At 41.0% G+C, this 22,775-nt stretch overlaps 1 protein-coding gene across 5 annotated transcripts in view; it reads left to right on the top strand.

The window, feature by feature from the left end:
• DNAH14 (dynein axonemal heavy chain 14) overlaps positions 1-22,775 on the top strand; it is a 324,348-nt gene that overhangs the window by 56,109 nt on the left and 245,464 nt on the right. For all 5 annotated transcript variants that reach the window (XR_008293043.1, XR_008293044.1, XM_053209129.1 and 2 more), the window contains exons 9-12: positions 1,823-1,967; positions 6,099-6,230; positions 13,068-13,318; positions 19,108-19,237. Coding sequence is in view for 3 of the 5 variants with exons in the window: in XM_053209129.1 (XP_053065104.1) it covers positions 1,823-1,967; positions 6,099-6,230; positions 13,068-13,318; positions 19,108-19,237 (658 nt within the window). In the remaining 2 variants the exon portion in view is untranslated. The remainder of the gene's footprint in view (positions 1-1,822; positions 1,968-6,098; positions 6,231-13,067; positions 13,319-19,107; positions 19,238-22,775) is intronic.

Below are 22,775 nucleotides of genomic sequence, written 5' to 3'. Positions count from 1 at the left end.
CCCTATTCCCTGCTCAGCTTTCCCTGAAAACCCCCAGAGGACCGCTAGGGAGGCTCACTACCAGTTGCCCGGCGCACGATGCCAGGCTCTCCACGTGGCCTTTCCCCCCTTTGGTATCTCGCTGGGATAGAATGGTGGTTGTTGAAAAGTTTTCTGTCTTGCTCGGCTGCCCCTTTCTGGCCCTCGAGCCAGACAGCAGGCGTTTCTGTCCGCACCTGTTGGCATTTCCAAGCCTGGGCTGTAGAAGGCAGAAGAAGACGCGCCTGATGACCCTGTCACTCCTGGCCGGTCTGTCTTCTCTGCCTCTCAGTGTCTTCTCATGTTCACCTCACATGTAACGTTCAGAGTTTTTAGTTGTACCTAGAGGGAGGAGTAGTGAAAAGTACACTTACCCCATTTTTATAGGAGCCAGGACCTGAGTTTTAAGAGATTTCTGTGATATATGTTCTAATGCCAAGCAGTTCAATCTTGTGAGTCAAGTTTGCGAGAATGTATTTAGCTCTCCAGTACAACGCGGTGGAAATTTGTTGGCGAGTTCCTGGTAACACCTGTGCCTGAATAGTCATCAGATGATGCATTATTTTTCTCTTGTCAGATCTCACCATCACAGTTTTAAATGCTTTCATGCCTTCCCCACCTATAATTGTTTTCACAGTGAACCCTCCCTAGTTTCCTCATATCTGTGTTAAAATACACACATAAAGTCAATTATATTTTTTTAAAGGAAAGAAGGAAGCTTTAAACAATGCTGGGCAATGTGGATTCGTTACTATGTGAATCTTCATCATCATTCTCTTGTGAATAAATCCCAGGACGGGGTTTGATTTTTTTTGTGGCGGTTCACTTTCTGGAATGTGCCATTTGTCTTCAGTATGATTTCTTTTCTTCCCTGTACTAGATACCCAGGGGAGTGTCCGTGAACAAATTCCACCTCTGTGAGGAGCTCCAGGTTATGCGAGGCCTGTGTCATTTGAGGAGGCCTTTATGACAAAGACCACAAGGCCTTGGGGAGGGGGAGGGCAGTGAGAATAAAGGGCCCAGGGAGCTTCTTCATGGTGCATAAAGCTTTCGCCAATAAAATGGAAAGACAGGAAAAGGCTAATTTCTGATGATTATATTTTTATATAAAATATACCAAAATCAGCTATAAAAGTTAGCCACCCCACAAGGGATCGGTGAAGGGCAGAAGCCCCCCCCACCCCCGCCCCCTTCTTTGATACACTGTTGCACAGGGAGGTTCGCTTTTCTTGATCCGGTTTTTAAGGAGCCTGATCTCTTTCACTTTGCTCTTTTCTCCTTCGGTTCTGTCTTGTGTTGTTAGAAGTGAGAATACTCACCTTTGTGACCACGATCGGACCTGCAGAAAGGGGCAGAGGAAAGAGCAAGGCCCATCTTTTCTATTCTGGGATATAGGTGGTTGGAGAACTTAAGAAACATTCTCCAAATGGTTCCCAAGTCTAGCTAATTTTTCTTCCCGTAATTGGGGAAAACATAAGTTGAGGAAAAGTATTTAAATTTAATAGGAGAAGTATAACTTATGTTGTACATCGCCGCCTACTGTTTGAAAGTTGTTAGAACTCAGTGGCGTAAAATTATATCATCACTTGTTTGCCCTCGTATTTTTTTACTCAACACACCCAATACCAGAACCTTGCTTTCAGCATTATTAGCCAAACAAACCCCATTATGCTTATGTTTATTAATGTCATTTAAAATAGATACAATACATATGGATACAAAACAAATTACACGGTTCCCTCTAAGTGAGTTGTATTCATTTTGAACAGGAGCCAGATAAGTCTGGAAAGTTTTTACCTTTCAGGTCATTTTTGTGCCACCATCTTTTTGGGGCTGATGAGTTATTTCAAGGCTGTCTGCTCTATGTAAAGGGACTTTGTGAAGATGCAGTTGATGGCAAACATGGAAAAGAATATGAAGAAACTCCATCTGCCATTTGCCTCATCAAGGTGAGGAGCAGCATACTACTGTTAGCCTCTATTTGCAGGTAGAAACCAGGAGGAACAAAAGGAGTTTTGAATCAAAGGAACACCTGTCTCTAGGTCCAGAAGAAACCATCACTACGGATGACTAACGTTCCAAAATAGTTGCAAAGAACATCATTTCCATGGATAGTCATTTTTAATAATTAATAACATTCCTTATTTTAAAAAATTCTTTTAAGTATATTTACTTGAGAAAGAGTGAGCAAGCAGGGTAGGGGCAGAGAGAGAGAGAGAGAGAGAGAGAGAGAGAGACAGAGAGAGAATCCCAGGCGGGCTCCGCACTGTCAGTACAGAGCCCGGTGAGGGGCTTGAACTCACAAAACGTGAGATCATGAACTGAGCTGAAATCATGAGTTGGACGCTTAACTGACTGTGCCGCCCAGACGCCCCTAACAACATTCTTTATACATAGTTTCATCCCTCAATTCAACCTAAGTCTGTTATGAGGCCATTTCTTTATTTTCAAAACTCTAAATGTGCAATATCATTTATAAATAGTAATTTCTAATATATAATTGTTAGCTACCTGCGATGTTCTTCTCTCTCAAGATTACATGGCAAGAAATTGTCATAAGTTGCCACTTGGAGGTTTTGCTTCAATTTATGGGTTTTTCTGTTCCACAATTCTAAGAAAGGGTGACCTTCTTTTTAAAAAAAAATTTTTAATGTTTTTATTTATTTTTGAGATAGAAACAGAGCATGAGTAGGGGAGGGGCAGAGAGAGAGGGAGACACAGAACCTGAAGCAGGCTCCAGGCTCTGAACTGTCAGCACAGAGCCCGACACAGGGCTCGAACTCACAGACTGTGAGATCATGACCTGAGCTGAAGTCGGATGCTTAACTGAGCCACCCAGGCGCCCCAGAAAGGGTGACCTTCTTAATGAATGTTTTAGTTTATATAGTTCTTTCTTCTTTTTTTTAAATGTTTTATTTATTTTTGAGAGAGTGACAGAGTGAGGGTAGGGAGCAGAGAGAAAGAAGGGAACAGAGGATCCGAGCGGGCTCTGTGCTGAGAGCAGGGACCCTGATGCGGGACTCGAACTTATGAGCAAAACCATGAGATCGTGACCTGAGCCAAAGCCAGACACTTAACTGACTGAGCCATCCAGGCGTCCCTAGAATAGTTCTTTCAGAGAGGTTAAAGTATATAGAACTATACGTTTTAAGTGTTTAGTATACAATTGAACAGGATTCCAGCAGCTTTTGCTTCATTTACCCACTGTGTGAAGGAGGTACTAAAAAGTAAAATTGGTAGTCATCTAGACTTAAAAATAGTGAAAGGATGTGATAAATCAACTCAAATTGGATAATCAACTAAAAAATTAATTGTGTTGACTATATATGTGTAATATGGTTAATACCTATAAATCAGCGTATTTTTAGAATTGATTATGTATAGTGGCTGATACGTAGATGCTTAATAAGTAGTCTTCGAGTGAATAAAAGAATTAATGAAAAAATGAATTATTACAGATGAAGTGTATTTTTTATAACTGTATTGTATAACTGAATTGAATCCGTGTTTCAAAAGGATTAAATTCAAGTTAAGTACGAGACATTTCATTGAAGAGTACTTTTATATGGTTTTATTCTAGAAGGAAATTGGTTGGACAGCTATATTAGATTGTTTTATGAGTGACCGAGTCACAGAATTTACCAGTTAATGGTGGGCGTCAAGGCAAAGGAAACTTTAGTATATCCGTGAAGGCTGTGCCTCATGGATGGTAATGCTCACAGAGTGACAGAGAAGGGATGATAGGACTCTTCCCTGGAGACCTTAGACCCTGTAAATATTTGTCAATTACCTATTTTACGCAGAGGAGATGGGTAAAACTAAAAATGAGGTATTGTTACTTTTCCTTTGCTTACAGTTTATTGGTGATTCTTTACATAGAAAAATGATTGCTAATTCTAGAGGTAGTCCCTCAACTTTGCTAATCATTCTAGCCAACCAGGTAGCAAAATAGAAGGCAAGGAGGATTTATCAGCAAACGATGCTTGTGAAATACTCACGCCCCAGAGATTCAGGGGAAGCGGAGACCAGCCTTTGCAGTGGAAGTCTAGGCGTGTTGCGGGAAAGGAGGACGTGATGAGCTGGGCCGCGCTGGATTTGGGGAGCTGGGTCGGGTGGGGGGGGTGATGTGAATGTGAGGAAAGCGCTCAGTTTATGTTAGATTCGAAAGTTAGGTTGGGTCTGAATGTTGGGCCAAGAATAGCAGACTGAGGGAGAGCTAGGAGCTGAACCTGCTGTGAGCGGGGGCGCTCCTGGTGGGGGTCGTGAGGAAAGTTCGCGGGGACAGGAGTTCCTGAGACCCACTGGAGAAACCAGGCCCAGAAGGAGGGACAGCAGGGATTCGTAGCCTGGAGAACCGAGTCGGGGGTCAGGAGTCAGAAGGTGGACTGCTGGGGACGCAGGTACCAAGGAGGGGTCCCCGAGGCAGGTGTGCGCGTGCTGTGTGGACGAATGTGCGCCACAGGGCCCGGAGCGAGTGTGCGCGTGCTGTGTGGACCAGTGTGCGCCGCAGGGCCCCGGAGCGGGTGTGTGCGTGGTATGGTGGGCAAGTGTGCGCGTGCTGTGTGGACGACTGTGCGCTGCGGGGCCCTGGAGCTGGTGTGCGCGTGCTATGTGGATGAGTGTGCGCCACAGAGCCCCGGAGTGAGTGTGTGTGTCTTGTGGACGAATGTACACTGAAGGGCCCCGGGACGGGTGTGCACGTGCTGTGGTGAGCAGGTGTGTGCTTCAAGGCCCTGGAGCAGGTGTGCGCGTGCTGTGTGGATGAATGTGCGCCACAGGGCCCAGAGCGATTGTGCACGTGCTGTGTGGATGAGTGAGCCCCGCAGGGCCCCAGAGCATCCACAACAGATGGGAAAGGGCCTGCATTCTCATTTCGTCCAGACCTAGGGAGACCGGTTTATCCAAGGCCATAGAACCAGCTGGAGAGTTGGATTTGCGTTCAAGAATAATTGTGTCTTGGGGGCTCAGTACTTTGCCTCGTGAAAATGTGAGTGTTTGTGTCCCACCCCTGTTGGGGGAGAGTGCAGTGGGCGGTGCTAGTCATCTACACGTTTCACAGGCTCCCCGCGCGGTTCTTCTGTAGAGTAAACTCTGAGAATTATTCTGAACAGTGATTGAAAGTTTCTGAACATGTCATTTTAGGAAAATTAATGTGATGTCCCTTTGTGGGGGAAATGGAAGGCAGGGAGAGGCAAAGAGATGGTTAGAGCACTAGAATAATGCAGGTGTGAGCAAGAGTGACTTCAGTTAGTGGTTGGCAGTGAGCTCAGAAAGGGAGCGACATTTTGAGACACCCTTTACTGGAAAGATCAGGGCCTGGTAACCAGAAAAAGGACGAGGAGAGGGAGAACACAGAGTTAATCCAGAATTTTAAGGTTAGGGGAGCACTTTTCAATCTTTTTTTTTTTTTTTTTTTTTTTTTTTTTTGCAAGCCTACACTTACCAAGTATTAGAGTACCACTCGGGATAAAGGTGCGTGTTTGTTGATGAAAATGCGTTTTGGTGAGAGAATTAACACATGGTGGGAAAAACAGGAAAACACCGCAAGGAGGAAAGACACTGGGCTACCGTGAGTGGGTGAAATGTCTGTGTGCTGCGGGGCCCAGTAGCACAGCCGATGGGATTTCCCCCGTGCTGCATTCCGAGTGAGCTCATGCACACTTCACGTCATTTGGATTATCTTAGCCTCTTTATCCGATATTTAGTGCTCATATCTGTAATTTTGCACGCAGTCGAGATTTCAAGGGTAAAAGCAATTCCTGGGTTTGGTGGCTCCCCGGGGCTCAGATATTTCAAAACACCTCAACTCCTGAGTTCTTCTGCTTAGGCTTAATCTTCGTTACAGTTAAAATAATAACGTATTTTTTTCTGTGTTTTATTAAGATGTAGTTTAACTGTGAGTGTGTGGATTTGAAGAACACGGAAAGCATTTGGTGTATAAAGCATAATGTATATGAAAGAGAGTTTAAAATATGCTCTTTATGACATGAAAGGATGACCAGAATATTTCGTGTCTTTTTTTTTTTTTTTTTTGTAACAAACTTTGACTCTCCAACATTCAACATCTATCGGGTGAGTAGCTGGATAGGTCCCGAACGTATTCTCTGGATGGATTTTGTGAAGAACAGGCACGGCAGGCTACCCAGGCAGTGAAACAGCTTGAGGATATCAGAGAGAAGGCTATTTGCGAAATGAAACGTACATTTTTAAAGGTAATTCTTTCATTCTGTTCTCTCTCTCTCTGTCAGACTGTAACATACTGACCGAAGCAGCGTCTCCCGGTTGCATGCCTGGAGGCGGAGTTAGAAATGGGCAGGCGGAGGGACAAAGGTGGTTCCTTAGGCCAAGCAGCTAATGCCGCATGGTCGCCAGGCGCGGGACACTTTGCAGGGGCCGTATGGGGTGCAGGTGTACGCGCGTGCAGGTATATCCCCCCACCCCCCAACCTTGTGAAAGTTCGTTTACGCCACTTTGCTTTACAGCAGATGTATATGCATAGCTGGTTTGTTAGCTGAAATCCAGAGAGGATGTTGCTTTTACAAAAAAAGGCCAGAAGCACAAGAGAGCCCGCCGCATCTGTTACGGGGCAGTGAGGGCGCCGGCCCAGCTCCTTCCCCGGGCCCCATGCAGCCTCCCTTGGGCGGGGCTGCCAGTGGAGGTGTCTCTGAGCATCGGTTAGTTTTGTGCAGCTGTCAGCAAAGCCTTTTGGGGTGTGGGAAGGCTCAAAAAATTTCCATATAAATTAATGGTAATGGCTTCTTGGCTTTATGCTGCTGCGGCTTTTGGAAGGTTTCATAGCAACTCTACCTTTGGAGAGTGGGAGAAGCCTGCATAAGAGTGTGTGTGTGTGTGTGTGTGTGTGTGTGTGTGCGCGCGCGCGCGCGTGCATGTGTGCGTAAATGCACGCGTATGGATGTTTACGTAGATACCTTCAAGATACTTAAAATCTAACCCGACCTGGCATATATAGGGAAATACGATTTGTTACAAAGTTCAGTGTTTATAAGACAAAAACTCATTGCTCAAGAGAAACATAACCAGATGAGACAAAACTTGCCTGAGGATTTTATGAAAAGGACTCAATAATTCAATGAGCAGTGTCCTCAGAACATTGTTCTCTGAGATGCTGTGACTCACTTGACAGGATTATTTTACGGAGTTTCCCCGGTCGGGGAATGACAGTGCCTGGAAGCGTCCTTCACAGCCGCCCTTGGATGAGGGACTGATGCCGTGTCGTCTGGTTACAGGCTGGCGGCCTCTCTCCGCTGCTTTGGCCGAGTCCAGGCGCACAGCGGAGGCTCTGGGGGGAGAGGCGGACCGGGTCCCCCTCGGTTTTCAGACAGAGTTTCTCTGAATTAACTTCTGGTGGAGACTGGGTAGCAGTGAGTTCAAGCCTTCGCCTGTTGACAAGAAGATGCAGTGCGGCTGTTTTTCATCAATGGAACAAGGACTCTCCTTCCTCATCTGGTTCCTCAGTCACCCTAACTTCCTGAAGCCCAGTCGTGTCCCAGGCAGACTCCGGGACACTGGCCAAGGGATTAACGGCATCTGTCTTGGGACCCTGGTTACGGATTACTCACGGTCTGGTTTCTCCCATTCAGCCCATTTCTCCCATTCATCAGGGTCTCATCATAAATATTTGTTAAGAGGTTTCCATTTAAGTTGTGATAGGCAACAAGTCCTCCCTCCCTACAGAAACTAGTTTGATTTGGTTTATATGACTCATAACTGAAATGTTTAGACTTTTTTTCAAGTTTTTATTTAATTCTCGTTCGTTAACATATATGGTAAAAATTGGTTTCAGGTGTAGAATTTGGTTATTCATCTCTTACATACAACACCCAGTGCTCATCACAGCAAGTGCCCTCCTTAATGCCCATCGCCCCCACCTCCCTCCATCAACCCTCAGATTGTTCTCTATAGTTAAGGCTCTTATGGTTTCTCTCTCTCCCTCCCTCCCTCCCTCCCTCCCTTTATTTTTCCTTCCCCTATGTCCACCTGTTTACTTTTTAAAAAAATTTTTAATGTTTATTATTTATTTTTGAGAGACAGAATGTGAGTGGGGGAGGGGCAGAGAGCAAGGGAGACACAGAATCCAAAGCAGGCTCCAGGCTCCGAGCTGTCAGCACAGAGCCCGATGTCGGGCTCGAACCCACGAACCACAAGATCATGACCTGAACCAAAGTTGGATGCTTAACTGAGCCACCCAGGTGCCCCCCCCCATCTGTTTTGTTTCCTAAATTCCACAAATGAGTGAAATCATATGGTATTTGTCTTTCTCTGACTCACTTACTTTGCTTAGCATGATACACTAGCTCTATCCACATCATTGCAAATGGCAAGATTTCATTCTCTCTCTTCCCCCTTCCCCCTCCCTCCTTCCCTCCCTTTCCCCTCCCTCTTTCCCTCGCTCCCCCCCTTCCCCTCCCTCTGCCCACTCCTGCATGCTCACTCTGTCTCTCTCAAAAAAAAAAAAAAAAAGTTGCTACAGCTGAGGTCAGAAAGGTTGCCTCCTGTGTTCTCTAGGATTTTGATGGTTTCCTGCCTTACATTTAGGTTTTTCATCCATTTTGAATTCATTTTTGTGTATGGTGTAAGAAAGTGCTCCAGTTTCATTCTTACGTGGTCACTGTCCAGTTTTCCCAACACCATTTGTTGAAGAGACTGTCCTTTTTCCACTGCATATACTTTCCTGCTTTGTCAAAGATTAGTTGGCCATACGTTTGTGGTCTATTTCTGGGTTCTGTCTTCTGTTCCATTGATCTGTGTCTGTTTTTGTGTTAGTACCATATTGTCTTATTGATTACAGCTTTGTAACACAGCTTGAAGTCCAGGATCGTGATGCCTCCTGCTTTGGTTTTCTTTTTCAGTATTACTTTGGCTATTTGGAGTCTTTTCTGGTTCCATAAAAGTTTTCAGATTGTTCTAGCTCTGTGAACAATGCTAGTGGCATTGTGATAGTGATTGCATTAAAGATATACATTGGTTTGGGTAGTACAGACATTTTAACGATGTCCGTTCTTCCAATCTGTGAACATGGAATGTTTCTCCTTTTTTTGCGACGTCTTCGGTTTCTTTCATAAGTGTTCTGTAGTTTTCAGGGTGCAAATCTTTTATCTCTTCAGTTAAGTTTATTCCTAGGTATCTTGTGGGTTTTGGTGCCATTGTAAATGGGACTGTTTTCTGAATTTCTCTGTCTGCTGTTTCATTATTGTATAGAAGTGAAACAGATTTCTGAACATTGAGTTTGTATCCTGCGACTTTGCTGAATTCATGTGTTCTAGCAATTTTTTGGTTGAGTCTTTCAAGTTTTCTACAGAGTATCATGTTGTCTGCAGATAGTCAGCGTTTGACTTCTTCCTTGATGACTTGGTAGTCTTTTATTTCTTTTTGTTGTCTGATTTCTGCGGCTAGGATTTCTAGTACTATGTTAGATAGTATTGGTGAGAGTGGACATCTGTGTCTTATTCCTGATTGTAGAGGAAAAGCTCTCTCTTTTCCCCCATTGAGGATGATATTAGCTGTGGGTCTTCCATATATGACCTTTATGATGTTGAGGTATGTTCCATCTATACTTTGTTGAGAGTTTTTATCATGAAAGGATGCTGTATTTTGTCAAATGCTTTTTCTGCATCTATTGAGAGGATCATATGGTTCTTATCCTTTTTTTTATTAACATGGTATATCAGGTTAATTGATACGTGATTAGTGAACCAACCCTGTAGCCCAGGAATGAATCCCGCTTGATCATGAGGAATAATTCTTTTAATGTACTGTTGGATTCGATTTGCTAGTATCTTGTAGAGAATTTTTGCATGTGTGTTTATCACCTGTTCATTCTCCTTTTTCGTGGGGTCTTTGCTTTTGGAATCAAGGCAATGCTGGCCTTGTAGAATGAGTTTGGAAGTTTTCCTTCCATTTATATTTTTTTGGAACAGCTTGAGAAGAATAGGTACTAACTCCTTTAAATATCTGGTAGAATTCCCCTGAGAAGCCACCTGGCCTCACACTCTTGTTTGTTGGGAGAGTTTTGATTACCGATTCGATTTCTTTGCTGGTTATGGGTCTGTTTAAATTTTCTATTTCTTCCTGTTTCAGTTTTGGTAGTTTGTATGTTTCTAGGAATTTGTCCATTTCTTCCAGATTGCCCAGTTTGTTGGCATGTATATATTTTTTTAAATTTTTTAAAGTTTATTTATTTTGAGAGAGAGAAAGCTCACAAGCGGGGTAGGGACAGAGAGAGACAGAAAGAGAGTTCCAAGTAGACCCTGTGCTGTCAGCACAAAGCCCTGTCTGGGGCTTGAACTCACAAACCATGAGATCATGACCTGAGCTGAGCTTAAAGTCTAATGCTTAACCAACTGAGCCACCCAGGCACCCCTTGGCATGTAATTTTTAATAATAGTCTCTTATAATTGTTTATATTTCTGTGGTGTTGGTTGTGATCTATCCTCCTTCATTTGTGATATTATTTGGGTCCTTTCTCTTTACTTTTCGCTAAGTATGGCTAGAGGTTTATCAATTTTATTAATTCTTTTGAAGAACCAGCTCTTAGTTTTATTGATCTGTTCTGTTTTTTTGTGTCTACATCATTTATTTCTGCTCTAGTCTTTATTATTTCCTTTCTTCTGCTGGCCTTAGGCTTTATTTGCTATTCTTTTCTAGCTCCTTTGAGGTGTAAGGTTAGGTTATGTATTTGGGACCTTTCTTCCTTCTTTTGTTAAATTTTTTTAATGTTTACTTTTTGAGAGCAAGAGAGAGAAAGCGAACGCAAGCAAGCGGGGGAGGGGCAGAGAGAGAGAGAGCGCGAGACAGAAGATCCAAAGCATGCTCTGTGCTATTAGCACAGAGCCTGACAAGGGGCCTGAACCCACGAACCGTGAGATCATGACCTGAGTTGACATCAGACGCCTAACTGACTGAGCCACCCAGGTGCCCCCTTTCTTCCTTCTTGAGGTAGGCCTGTATTGCAGTATACTTCCCTCTTAGGACTGCCTTTGCTGCATCCCAAAGGTTTTAGACTGTTGTGTTTTCATATCCATTTGCTTCCATGTACTTTAGTTCTTTAACTTCTTGGTTAACCAGTTCATTCTTTAGTAGGATATTCTTTAATCTCCATGTGTTTGTGGTTATCCGAATTTTTTCTTGGGGTTGACTTCAAGTTTCATAGTGTTGTGGTGTGAAAATATGCATGGTATGATCTCAATCTTTTTGTACTGTTGAGGCCTAATATTTGATCTGTTCTGAAGAATGTTCCATGTGCATTCAAAAAGAATGTGTATTCTGCTGTTTTAAGATGAAATATTCTGAATATATCCATTAAGTCCATCCGGTCCAGTGTGTCATCTTGGCGGTGGCTGGCTTTTGTTGAATTTGGTGGGATTTTTCTGTGCTTCTTGGACTTCAGTGGCTGTTTCATTCCCCGGATTGAGGAAGTTCTCAGCTATAGTTTGCTCAAATAAACCCTCTGCCTCTTTTTCTCTCTCTTCTGTTGGGACTCCTATGATACAAGTGTCACTGTGCTTTTTCCCTAAGTCTGTATTTGTGATCCAGTGCCTCTCTTTCCCTCTTCTTTTCTGAGCCATTAGTTTCCATAGTTTTCCCTTCCATGTCACCAGTTCATCCCTGTGCTGTGTCCGTCCTCACTGGCATTGCATTCAGTTGGGCTTGCAACTCAGTTACAGCATTTTTAATTTTGGCCTGACTGGGTTTTAGTTCTTTCATCTCTGCAGTAAGGGATTCTCTGGGGTCTTCTGTGCATTTTTCAAGCCCAGCTAGTAGCCTTATAATTGTTTGATTCTAGTTCAGACATCTTAATTATGTCTGTGTTAATTAAAACCCTATCTGTTACTTCTTCCTGTTCTTCCTTTTGGGGTAAATTCCTCCGTCTGGTCATTTTGTCTACATCACTGTTTTTTGGTGTGTGATTGTTAGGAAAGCCTGAGAGTGATGGCTATATTAAGAAGAGGTCCAGAAAAGAAGGGGTGAGGCAGCCCCTCTGCACTCTGCTGTCGTGTTCTGGCTGCTCCTGCCCTCAGGCCAGTCCTTTGCAGGGTTTCTCCTTGCCTGCATGGGGGGTGTTTGGACCTTGCCCTCTCACCGTATGGCAAGTTTTAACTAGATGTGTTTTGGTCTGCTCGTTAATAGAAGCTAGATCAAAAGAAAAAGAAAAAAGAAGCTAGATCCTGTTTGCCCTAGAGACGAAATTTGCAGCCTCTTTGATGAGTAGACTTGATGCATGGGGGAGGTCTGTGCGGGTCTTCTCCGTGAGGGGCCTGCAGTGCTGACTCTCAGGCGGACTTGCCTGAGCGAAGATGCACCTGCAGGGCGCAGGGGCGCGGGCGGGGTAGGTGGCTCCTGTCTCCACTGGGGGGTGCTGTGTTCACTGACGTCCATCAGTGCCGGTGGGCTGGAGCTGTGGCAGTGGCAAAATGGTGTCCCCCCCCACTCTTGTCCCCAGAGTGGCGAGTTCGCACCTGTCACTTTTCAGGAAAAGCAAACAATCACCCCTCTTGTGTCCCCAGCTTCCGTCAGATCCCTGCCTTCGCCCTGTCTGCGTCCGAGCTGTGTGCCAGGCGGCACAGTACTCCTGTGTGTTATCTGAGGCACGTGGCTCGGTGTCAGAACTCCACATTTTAAGGTCCCACGTGGCACAGACCCCCGCTGATCCTCTGGAGGAGGGTCTCACTGTGCTTCTGCCATTTGCCGTTTGCCAAGGAACCTTTTATTTAGATTTGACTCTCCCCCATTGGCAGCCCTTAGTGTACTTGAGGAGGGTCCCTCTATGCAGGAACGCTTAGGTAATCATCAGTATGTACTTCCCGTTGGACTTCCATAAACTCGTCCGCTTGTAAGGGACACCCTGAACTTCATAGGCCTCTTTTGGTCTGCTCTTCAAATACAGTGCAAACATAAAGTTTTTTGAAAGTTGTCCTAATAACGTTGAGTTGCAACGTTATTTAGACTAATGAAAATACTATACATTACAAATCGTGCTGTATTAACATAGAAAGTTGTCACTTGTTTCTCCATTGTTTATTGAATTGCAGGTGGCAGAAAAGAAAGAAATTAAAGAATATTTTGAGTCAAACCTCTCTGAAGACTACACAACACATTTCAAGCTGCCTGAATGTCGACGTTTATTAGAAACAATTTTGAGGTTTCTGATGCTGGTTGACTACATGTTTCAGGAACTCATCCGTCAACTGATGAACACTGCCGTCACACTGCTTTTGGAATTATTTAATAATTCTGCTAGAGTGCCATTTTCAAGGGAGAGAAAGAATGAAAAGCTCATCAAGTAAATCGAACTTTTTTGGCTTGTAAAAAGAATTTATGATCATAATGTAATATGTTGCCACTTACGGAGGAGATATCCAATAACTTAAGCTAGAATTTGAAAATTCTCCTTGTAAATTATATGTACTCAGTTTTTGCAATTTTCTGAGCTTCTTACCTGGTAATACCCTCCTTAATACTGTCCACGAAATTTAAGAAAATTTCCCTCTTCCCCTTTCCACCCCCAAATTCTGCATAGGTTAGGTTGCCCTTTGAGATACATGATGTCCAGTGAAATTTGAAATTCAGATTAACAATGAATAATATTTTAGTACAGTATGTCCTAATATTACCTAAATTATTGTTTATCTTGGAATTCAAATTTAATTTGGTGTTCTTTATTTTTAATTTGTTACACCTGGCAATCCTATGCGTAGGTATACTGTATCTTCAAAGTTCAGAACTAGCCCTTAAAGATGTGTGAGGATGATTCTGGAAGTAGCCACAAGGTTCATTTGGAATTTGGGTCAATTCCAACTATTTATTGAAAACAAAATGTTTTCAGCTTCTATTTAAATACTACTGTTAAAACCTTTTTCTTATTTTCCGCAACTGGATCTATCACTGTGCCTTGTGAGCCATGGAATATGAACTGAGACTGTAGAATACTTTATGTTCAAACTGTCAAAATTTAGCAATATTATTTTAAGTCAAATCAGAGTTTTAGTATCATAACTGGAGAGTGAAAAATATATCAATTCATAAAATTTTGAAGAATTTTAAATATGTTATTCCTCTAATTTATTATTGGATCCAGCAGAGCTTAAGTCATTGATCTAAGGCCTCATAAGTGATTTGAGTCAGTGCCAGGACTTTAACCTATATAAGAGCACTATTTAGTAATAGCACATTATAACTTTATTTCTCCTAAAACCACAAGTATGTGTGTATGTGTGTGTTTGTGTGTTTAGGAGAAGTTTTTAATTTGGAACTTCCTTCCTTCCTTCCGTCCTTCCGTCCGTCCTTCCTTCCTTCCTTCCTTCCTTATTTATATTTTAGTGTTTATTTTTGAGAGAGAGAGAGCACAAGCAGGGGAGAGGGGGACAGAGGATCCAAAGAGAGCTCTGTGCTGACAGCAGACAGCCCAATGTGGGGCTCAAACTCATGAGTCACGAGATCATGACCTGAGCCAAAGTCAGACACTTAACTGACTGAGCCACCCAGGTGCCTGAACATAATTTTTTAAAATATATATTTATTATTATATTAAATTGGTCATATGCTAGAAAATATTGAAAACAAAAATTACCCTAATTCCATCGCTTAAAGACAATGTCTTATTGTTTTGGTACAGTTTCTTCTAAACTTTTCCTATGTATTTTTCCATGGTACTATTTCATAGCTTATTTTAAAAATACAACATGCCTTGTATACTTTTTTTTTAATGTTACAGGAGAAATACTTGTGTATTTCAAGTATATGTATTTTTAGAATCATACCACCTGGGTTAATCCCCGTTTCATCTCTGACATGTTGTGTGACTTAGGTTAGCTAGTAAACTAACAGAGGTTATATAAATTCTTTAAACCTCAGTTTCCTCATCTATAAACTAGAGATAACAATAATACCTATATCATTAGGTTCTTTGAGAATAAACAGATTAAATGCCTGCTAAGTAGGTGCTACCATTACTGAATCTGTTCCCACTGACCTCCTTAACAGTATTGGTTTGTATTTCCGTGATGACTAATGATATTGTGCATCCTTTGATATTATTGGCTATCTGTAGATCTTCTCAGACAAAATGTCTGTTCAAGTCCTTTGTCCATTTTTATTTTTATTTATTTTTTAATGTTTATTTTTGAGAGAGTGCAAGCAGAGGCAGGGCAGAGAGAGAAGGGAACAGAGGACCCAAGTGGGCTCCGTGCCCACTTGTGGAGAGCTTGATGTGGGGCTTGAACTCGTAAACTGCGAGATCGTGACCTGAGCTGAAATCAAGAGTCAGACACTTAACTGACTGAGCCACCCAGGTGCCCCCGTCCATTTTTAAATTGTGTTGTCTTGGGGCACCCTGAATAGCTCAGTCGGTTAAGCATCCGACTTCGGCTCAGGCCATGATCTCACAGTTTATAGATTCGAGCCCTGCATCGGGCTCTGCTGGCAGCTCGGAGCCTGGAGCCTGCTTCGGATTCTGTGTCTCCCTCTCTCTCTGCCCCTCCCCCATTCATGCTCTGTCTCTCTCTGTCTCAAACATAAATAAACGTTTAAAAAAACTGTATTGTCTTTATTGTTAAGTTATAAAGAATTTTAAAAATATATTTTGGGTACAAGAGCCTTATTATCATCAAATAATTACTTGCAAAAATTTTCTTTCATTCTATGCATCATCTTTTCACTTTCTTGATAGTATCCTTTCGAACACAAACGTATTTAATTTTGAAAAAGGCCAATTCTGGGGCGCCTGGGTGGCGCAGTCAGTTAAGCGTCCGACTTCAGCTCGGGTCATGATCTCGCGGTCCGTGAGTTCGAGCCCCGCGTCCGGCTCTGGGCTGATGGCTCAGAGCCTGGAGCCTGTTTCCGATTCTGTGTCTCCCTCTCTCTCTGCCCCTCCCCCGTTCATGCTCTGTCTCTCTCTGTCCCAAAAATAAATAAACGTTAAAAAAAAAAAAAGAAAAAGGCCAATTTATTTTTTCTTTGATTGTACTATTTTTTAAAAATTTTTTAACGTTTATTTATTTTTGAGAGAGTGACAGAGCACGAGTCGGGGAGGGACAGAGAGAGGAGAGGGAGACACAGAATCCAAAGCAGGCTCCAGGCTCTGAGCTGTCAGCACAGACCCCAACGCAAGGCCCAAACCCACGAACTGTGAGATTATGACCTGAGCTGAAGTTGGACACTTAACCAACTGAGCCACCCAGGCACCCCTCCTTGATTGTACTTTAACTGTTATATAAAAGAAATCATTTCCCAATCCAAAATCATGAAGATTTATACCTTTATATTCTCCTAAGATTTTTAATTTTAGCTGCTGCATTTAGGTCTTTGATCCATTTTGTTTCAATTTTTGTATACAGTCTGAGATAAGGGTATAAATTCATTCTTTCCCATATGGATATCCAACTGTCCCAGCACTGTTTCTCAGAAAGACTGTTCTTTCTCCATTGAATTGTGTTGGCATCCTGTTGACAATCAGTTGACGATAGATGTATGGATTTATATATGGACTGTAAATTTTGTTCAGGTGATCTCTATGTCTGTCAGTACCACAGTCTTGATTACTGTAGCTTTGTAGTAAGTTTTGAAATTGGAAAGTGTGAATTTTATAACACTGTTCCTTTTCAACATTGTTTGGACTATTCTGGGTCCCTTGCATTTACTGTGAACTGTAGAGTAAGATTGCCAATTTCTATCTAAAACAAAAACAACAACTGGAATTTATGTAAGGATTGCACTGAATCTTTAGATAAATATGGGGAGCATTTTTATTTTAACAGTATAAAGTTTTCCAGTCCATGGATGTGAGATTGTCTTTGCATTTATATGGGTAGTCTAATTTCTTTCAGTAGTCTTTTACGGTTTTCAGTGTATGTGTCACACTTCTTTTGTTATGTTTATTTTGAAGTATTTCATTCTTTTTGATGCTATTGTAAACACCATTTTTTAAGTTTTATTTTGGATTATTAATTGCTAACATATTGAAATATAGCTGATTTTTGTGTATTGATCTTGTATCCAGCAACCTTGCTCAACTTGTTTATTAGTACTAATGGTGTGTGTGTGTGTTAACTCCTTAAGATTTTCTATACAGGATTGTGACACCTGTAAATAGAGATCGTTTTACTTCTTTTTTTCCCAGTCTGATATCTTTTATTACTTTTTGTTGCCTGATTGCCCTGGCTAGAATCTTCAATACAACGTTATTAGAAGTGGCAACAGTGAACATTCCTGTTTTATGCCTTGTCTCAAGAGGGAAACTAAGTCTTTTATCATTAAGTATGATGTTAACTGTGGGGTTTTTGCAAGTGTTTCTTATCAGGTGGAGGAAGTTCCCCTCTATTGTTAGTTTGTTTAATGTTTTTGCATGAAATGTTGGATTTTGTTAAATACTATTTTTCTGTGTCAGTTGATCATGTGTTTTTTACTTTATGCTGCCAGTATGGTATACTACATTGTGTTACATATGTACATTTTTGTATGTTGAACCAACCTTGCATTTTTGGGATAGTTTCCACTCAATTATGATATATAATCCTTTGTATAGGCAGCTAGATTGAGTTTGCTAATATTTTGTTAAGGATTTGTGTGTCTCTATTCATAAAGGTATTAGTCTGTAGTTTTCTTACGATGTCTGTGTCTGGTTTTGGTTCCAGGAAAATTGTGGGCTCATAGAATGAACTGGTATAATTTCTTTCTTAAGTATTTGACAGACTTCACACGGAAACCTGTCTGGGCCCAGGGCGTTCTATTTGGAAAGCTTACAAATTATTTGTTCAGTTTCTTTAATAGATGTCCTATTCAGATTATCTATTTCTCTGATTTTTATGAGGGGATGTGGAAAGATTTTTTTAAAAAGTTCTGTGCCATTCTCTTGCTGCCAGAAGCTCCTAATAATTTTATTTTCTGCCCTTTTCACCTTAAATTGAGATGCCTATCTTACTATGGTTTGATTTTGCTTTTTAACTTAATCCGATAGTTTCTGTCTTTTAATTAGGAAATTAAACCTATTTAGATTTAGTAACTGGTATGCTTTGCTTTTGCGCCTCCCATTTCATTTATGCTTATTATTTATTTTACTTTGTTTTTTTTCTCTTTCCTTTTCTGTTTTCTTATTTTTCTTGATTCACTCAAATGGCTCTTAATTCCCTATGCCTCCTTCTTACCTCCTTGTTTTAGTGTTTCTTATGCTTTGCAGTGTGTTTACGTATTCTCCATCTTCCTAATAATTATTATTTAAATTCTATTTTTGTTAGCTTATATTTGTAAATCTTTACTTTTCCATAAAAATGCTTCACTTATTAAAGCTTATTTTTAGACAGAGGGAGAAGGAGCACATGCACGTACATGCACACGAGCAGGGGAAGGGCAGAGAGGGAGGGACAAGAATCCCAAGCAGTTTCCATGCTTTCAGCGCAGAGAGACTTTCTGTCTATGGATTTACCTATTCTAGGTACCTCATTTGGTGGAGTTATACGATATTTGTTCATTGTTTCTGGCTTATTTCTCTTAGCATAATGTTTTCAAGGTTCATCCATGTTGTGACACGTATGAGAATTTCTTTTTTAAGGCTAGATAATGATTGTATGTGTATACTAGATTTTATTTATCTGTTCATCTGTTGATAGACATCTGGGTCATTTTCACCTTTTGGCTATCGTGAATGACGTTGCTATAAACATTGACGTGTAAATATCTGTTTGAATCACTGTTTTCAGTTCTTTCGTTTATATGCCCTGAGGTGGCGTTGCTGGATCACCTGGTAATTCAACAGGTAACTTTCTGAGGAATTTCCCCGGTATTTTCCACAGTAACCGCCCTATTTTAATTCCCACCAGGAAGCACCAGGATTCTAATGCTCACCAACACTACTTTCCTCTTTTAGAGAATAGTAGCCGTCCTGTTTGGTGTAAAGTTACATCTCATTGTGGTCTTGATTTGTATTTCCCTAATGATGAGTGATGCTAAACATGTTTGCATGTACTATTTGACCATCTGTATATCTTCTTTGGGGGAATGTCTAATTATTTATGTGTTCTGGATATTAGTAAGATATCAGAGTTTAGAAAGACTTTTTTTTCTTATTTCTTAATCTAGAATGTACAAGAATATCTTTACTTTCCCTGGAAAGATAACAAATGATGGTGAAGAATTTGTTGGCAATTCAAATTTACGTGCCACTTCTGTTTTAAAGTCAGAAGTGAAAATGGAAGCAGATATTAATGAGGTGAGTGGTCTTTGAAAAATATAAGCACAGATTTTTAATGTAAAATGAATAAGTTTTGTAATTAAAAATGTGACTTATGATTATTCACAATTGTTTGCGCACCACACACACATACACGTCCCTCCCACTGTAGAAAGCTGTAATGACACTTCTCTCAGTTGGTTCATTTGTTCATGCGTTATTGAGTACTTATTATACACCGGTCACTGGGCTCGGCTCTGAAATTCACCAGCGGGTGGAACGAATTCCCTGATCTCTTGGAGCTTATATTCTGCACCAGGAGAGACAGGGACTGAAGTGATGAGTGCAGTGAGGAAGCACAAAGGTAGATAAGGCAATGCGGAGTGCTGCCGTATGCTGCTTTCACACGGGACTGGTGCGGGAGGGCCACCCTATCTAAAGTAGCAGTTACCCCCTCCGCCCCCACTATTGTCTACCTTTGACTCTTTACCATTCTACAGAAGACAGCAAATAACAAAAAAAATTTTTGTTATTAACTCAAAAATGACACAAGCCAAATATGAAAACTCTTAACAGAATCCTAGAAAAACTTACACTAGGAAATCTTTTTTTTTTTTAATGTTTATTTATTTTGAGAGGGAGAGAGAGTGCATGTGAGTGGGGGAGGGGCAGAGAGAGAAGGAGAGCAAGAATCCTAAGCAGGATCCATGCTGTTGGCACAGAGCCTGATGCAGGGCTCGATCTTACGAACCACGAAATCATGACCTGAGCCCAAATCAAGAGTTAGATGCCTGCCTGACTGAACCACCCAGGTGCCCTGGGAAATCTTTTCTTGACATGAGGAATTGTATCCTGCCCCCGACAATATTTTCTCGGGATTCAACTTTATACAGTAGATACTTTTTCTACTTTGCAAAAGCAGCATTTTTATGAGATAGCACTGTATAATATGTATGTTTTACATATTTTTTAATATTTTAGGTAGATTTGGTAACAAGGGAAAATGTTCACATTTTAAATTTCAGTTTGTATTTCTCTTATTATAGCTTAATTCTGTATTTTAAAAAATATGTTATTGGAGGGGCGGCTGAGTGGCTCTGTCGGTTGGGCGTTCGACTTCGGCCCAGGTCATGATCTCACGGTTCGTGAGCTCACGCCCCGGGTCAGGCTCTGTGCTGACAGCTCGGAGCCTGGAGCCTGCTTCGGATTCTGTGCCTCCCTCTGTCTGTCCCTCCGCTGCTTGCACTCTGTCTGTCACATTGTCTCAAAAAGAAATAAATGTTAAAAAAAATTTTTTTTTAAATATGTTATTGTAGACTCATATTTTGTCTTCTATGTTTTTTGTCCATTTATCTGCTGAATAGATTTTTCTATTATTTTGTAGGAATTCTTCATATTTATATTGCAATTATCTTTTCTGCTAGATGGCTTGCTACTTTTATTCCCTCGTGGTAATTTTTATCAGTAATTCTTCATTTCAGTGTAGTGGAATTTATCAATCCTTTTATTTGTGTTAGTGTCTGAGATTAAATTTACCATCCTGAGTCATAAATATATTTTCCTTTATTTTCTCATAGAAGCTTTAGAGTCTGGCCTTCACATGTGTCTTTAATGTGTCTGTGTGTAGTGTAGGCTGGGGTCCATTTTCAGGTATTTCTGTGTGAGTAGCCATTGCCCAGACGTAGTTTCTTTACATCCTTTCCCTGCTGATCTGCACTGGCAGCTCTTTCTTTATCATTTACCATCTGATTCCCATATGTGGGTCTTCTGTTCCCCAGCTGTTACTCTGTCCTGTTGATCTATTTGCCTCTCACTGTGCCGATCCCACACTGGATTAATGGTATATAGCTTTGAGATAAGGCTTCTTTTATTCTCAGCCATTTGCTCTTCTGTATACAGTTTAGATTCAAACCCTATTTGGATTTTGGTTGAAATTGCCTAGAAGATGGGGAGAGTTAATATTTTATGATATTGAATCTTCCCGACATGATTGTGCTATTCAAGTCTTCTTGAATTTTTTCAATGTCTTTTATAATTTCTCCATAAAAATCTTAGATATTTTTTTGTTAGATTTAACCTGTGAGCCTTGTAGCCCCAGCCTGTACTGGGAGTCATTATTTTATTTATTTATTTTTTTAATTTTTAATGTTTATTTATTTTTGAGAGAGAAACAGAGCATGAGCAGGAGACAGGCAGAGAGAGGTAGACACAGAAGCTGAAGCAGGTTCCAGGCTCTGAGCTGTCAACACAGAGCCCGACGCAGGGCTCGAACTCACAAACCGTGAGATCATGACCCGAGCCGAAGTCAGATGCTCAACCGACGGAGCCGTCCAGGCGCCCCGGGAGTTGTTATTTTAGATGCTTCTACTAGTTCTTTATGAACACTTTAGAATAGAAATATTTTTAGATAAAAACACATGCACTGTTTTTTTTTAATTTTTTAATGTTTTTAAATTTATTTTCGAGAGAGAGAGACAGAGTGTGAGTGGGGAGGGGCAGAGAGAGAGGGAAACACAGAATCTGAAGCAAGCTCCAGGCTCTGAGCTGCCAGCACAGAGCCCATGTGGGGCTCGAACCCACGAGGTACAGGATCATGACCTGAGTTGAAGTCGGAGGCTTAACCGACTGAGCCACCCAGGTGCCCCTGCACTGTTACAATTTTTTCCTTAGGATTAATACTCAATCAGCACAATAGGCCTTTCTACGGTCTTCCATTTGCAGAGTTTCTCTTTAGACAAAGTTATACTAATTTCTATCGAAGAGTGCCTTTTACATGTATCCTATTTTATACTGACCGTTGCTTATTGACAACTGAAATCTCAGATTAACTGATGTTTTTACTTATTACTTGTAGTGAGTGTTTTTCTTATACTTATTAGCTATTTGTATTTCTCATTTTTATGACCTTTTGATGTTCTTTCCCATTTTTCTGATGGCGTTTTCTCTTCCTTTTTCTTACTGAATTACAAAACTATTTATAAAGTACAGACCATAACCATTTGTTATATCATGAAAATATAAATCTTAATGCGTTGTTTTTCGTTTTGTTACTAGTGTTTCTAGTATGAGGAAGATTTTTTTTGAGTAATTAAAAACCTGTCCCACCTGGGTTCACTGGTAAATTCTACCAAACATTTAAGACAGAAATTATACCAATTTTCTACAGTCTTTTTCAGAGGAATGCAGAAGATAGAATACTTTCTAACTTATTCTATGAGACCAATGTTACTTTAATACCAAAACCAGACAGACAGTACAAGAAAGCTACAGACAGATATCTCTCATGAACACAGATGTAAAAATCTTCAAATCACAATCCAACATAGAATTGTACACCAAGTGGGATTTATCCTAGGTATGTAAGCTAGTTCAACTCTTGAAAGCTAATGCAATCCATCACATCAGTAGGCTAAAAAAAAAAAATCACATGCTCATATAATAGATGCAGGAAAAGTATATGAGAAAATATAACACCCATTCATGATAAAAGTTCTCAGTAAACTAGAAAGAGAAGGTAACTTCTTCAACTTGATAGAGAATCTTTACCAAAAAACCTGTAGCTCACCTTACATTTAGT

The sequence above is a fragment of the Acinonyx jubatus genome, chromosome E4 (assembly GCF_027475565.1).
Source record: "Acinonyx jubatus isolate Ajub_Pintada_27869175 chromosome E4, VMU_Ajub_asm_v1.0, whole genome shotgun sequence".
Taxonomy (NCBI): Eukaryota; Metazoa; Chordata; class Mammalia; order Carnivora; family Felidae; genus Acinonyx; species Acinonyx jubatus.
Note: the sequence above shows the minus strand (reverse complement) of the source record. Positions and strands in the feature narration are given on the sequence as shown.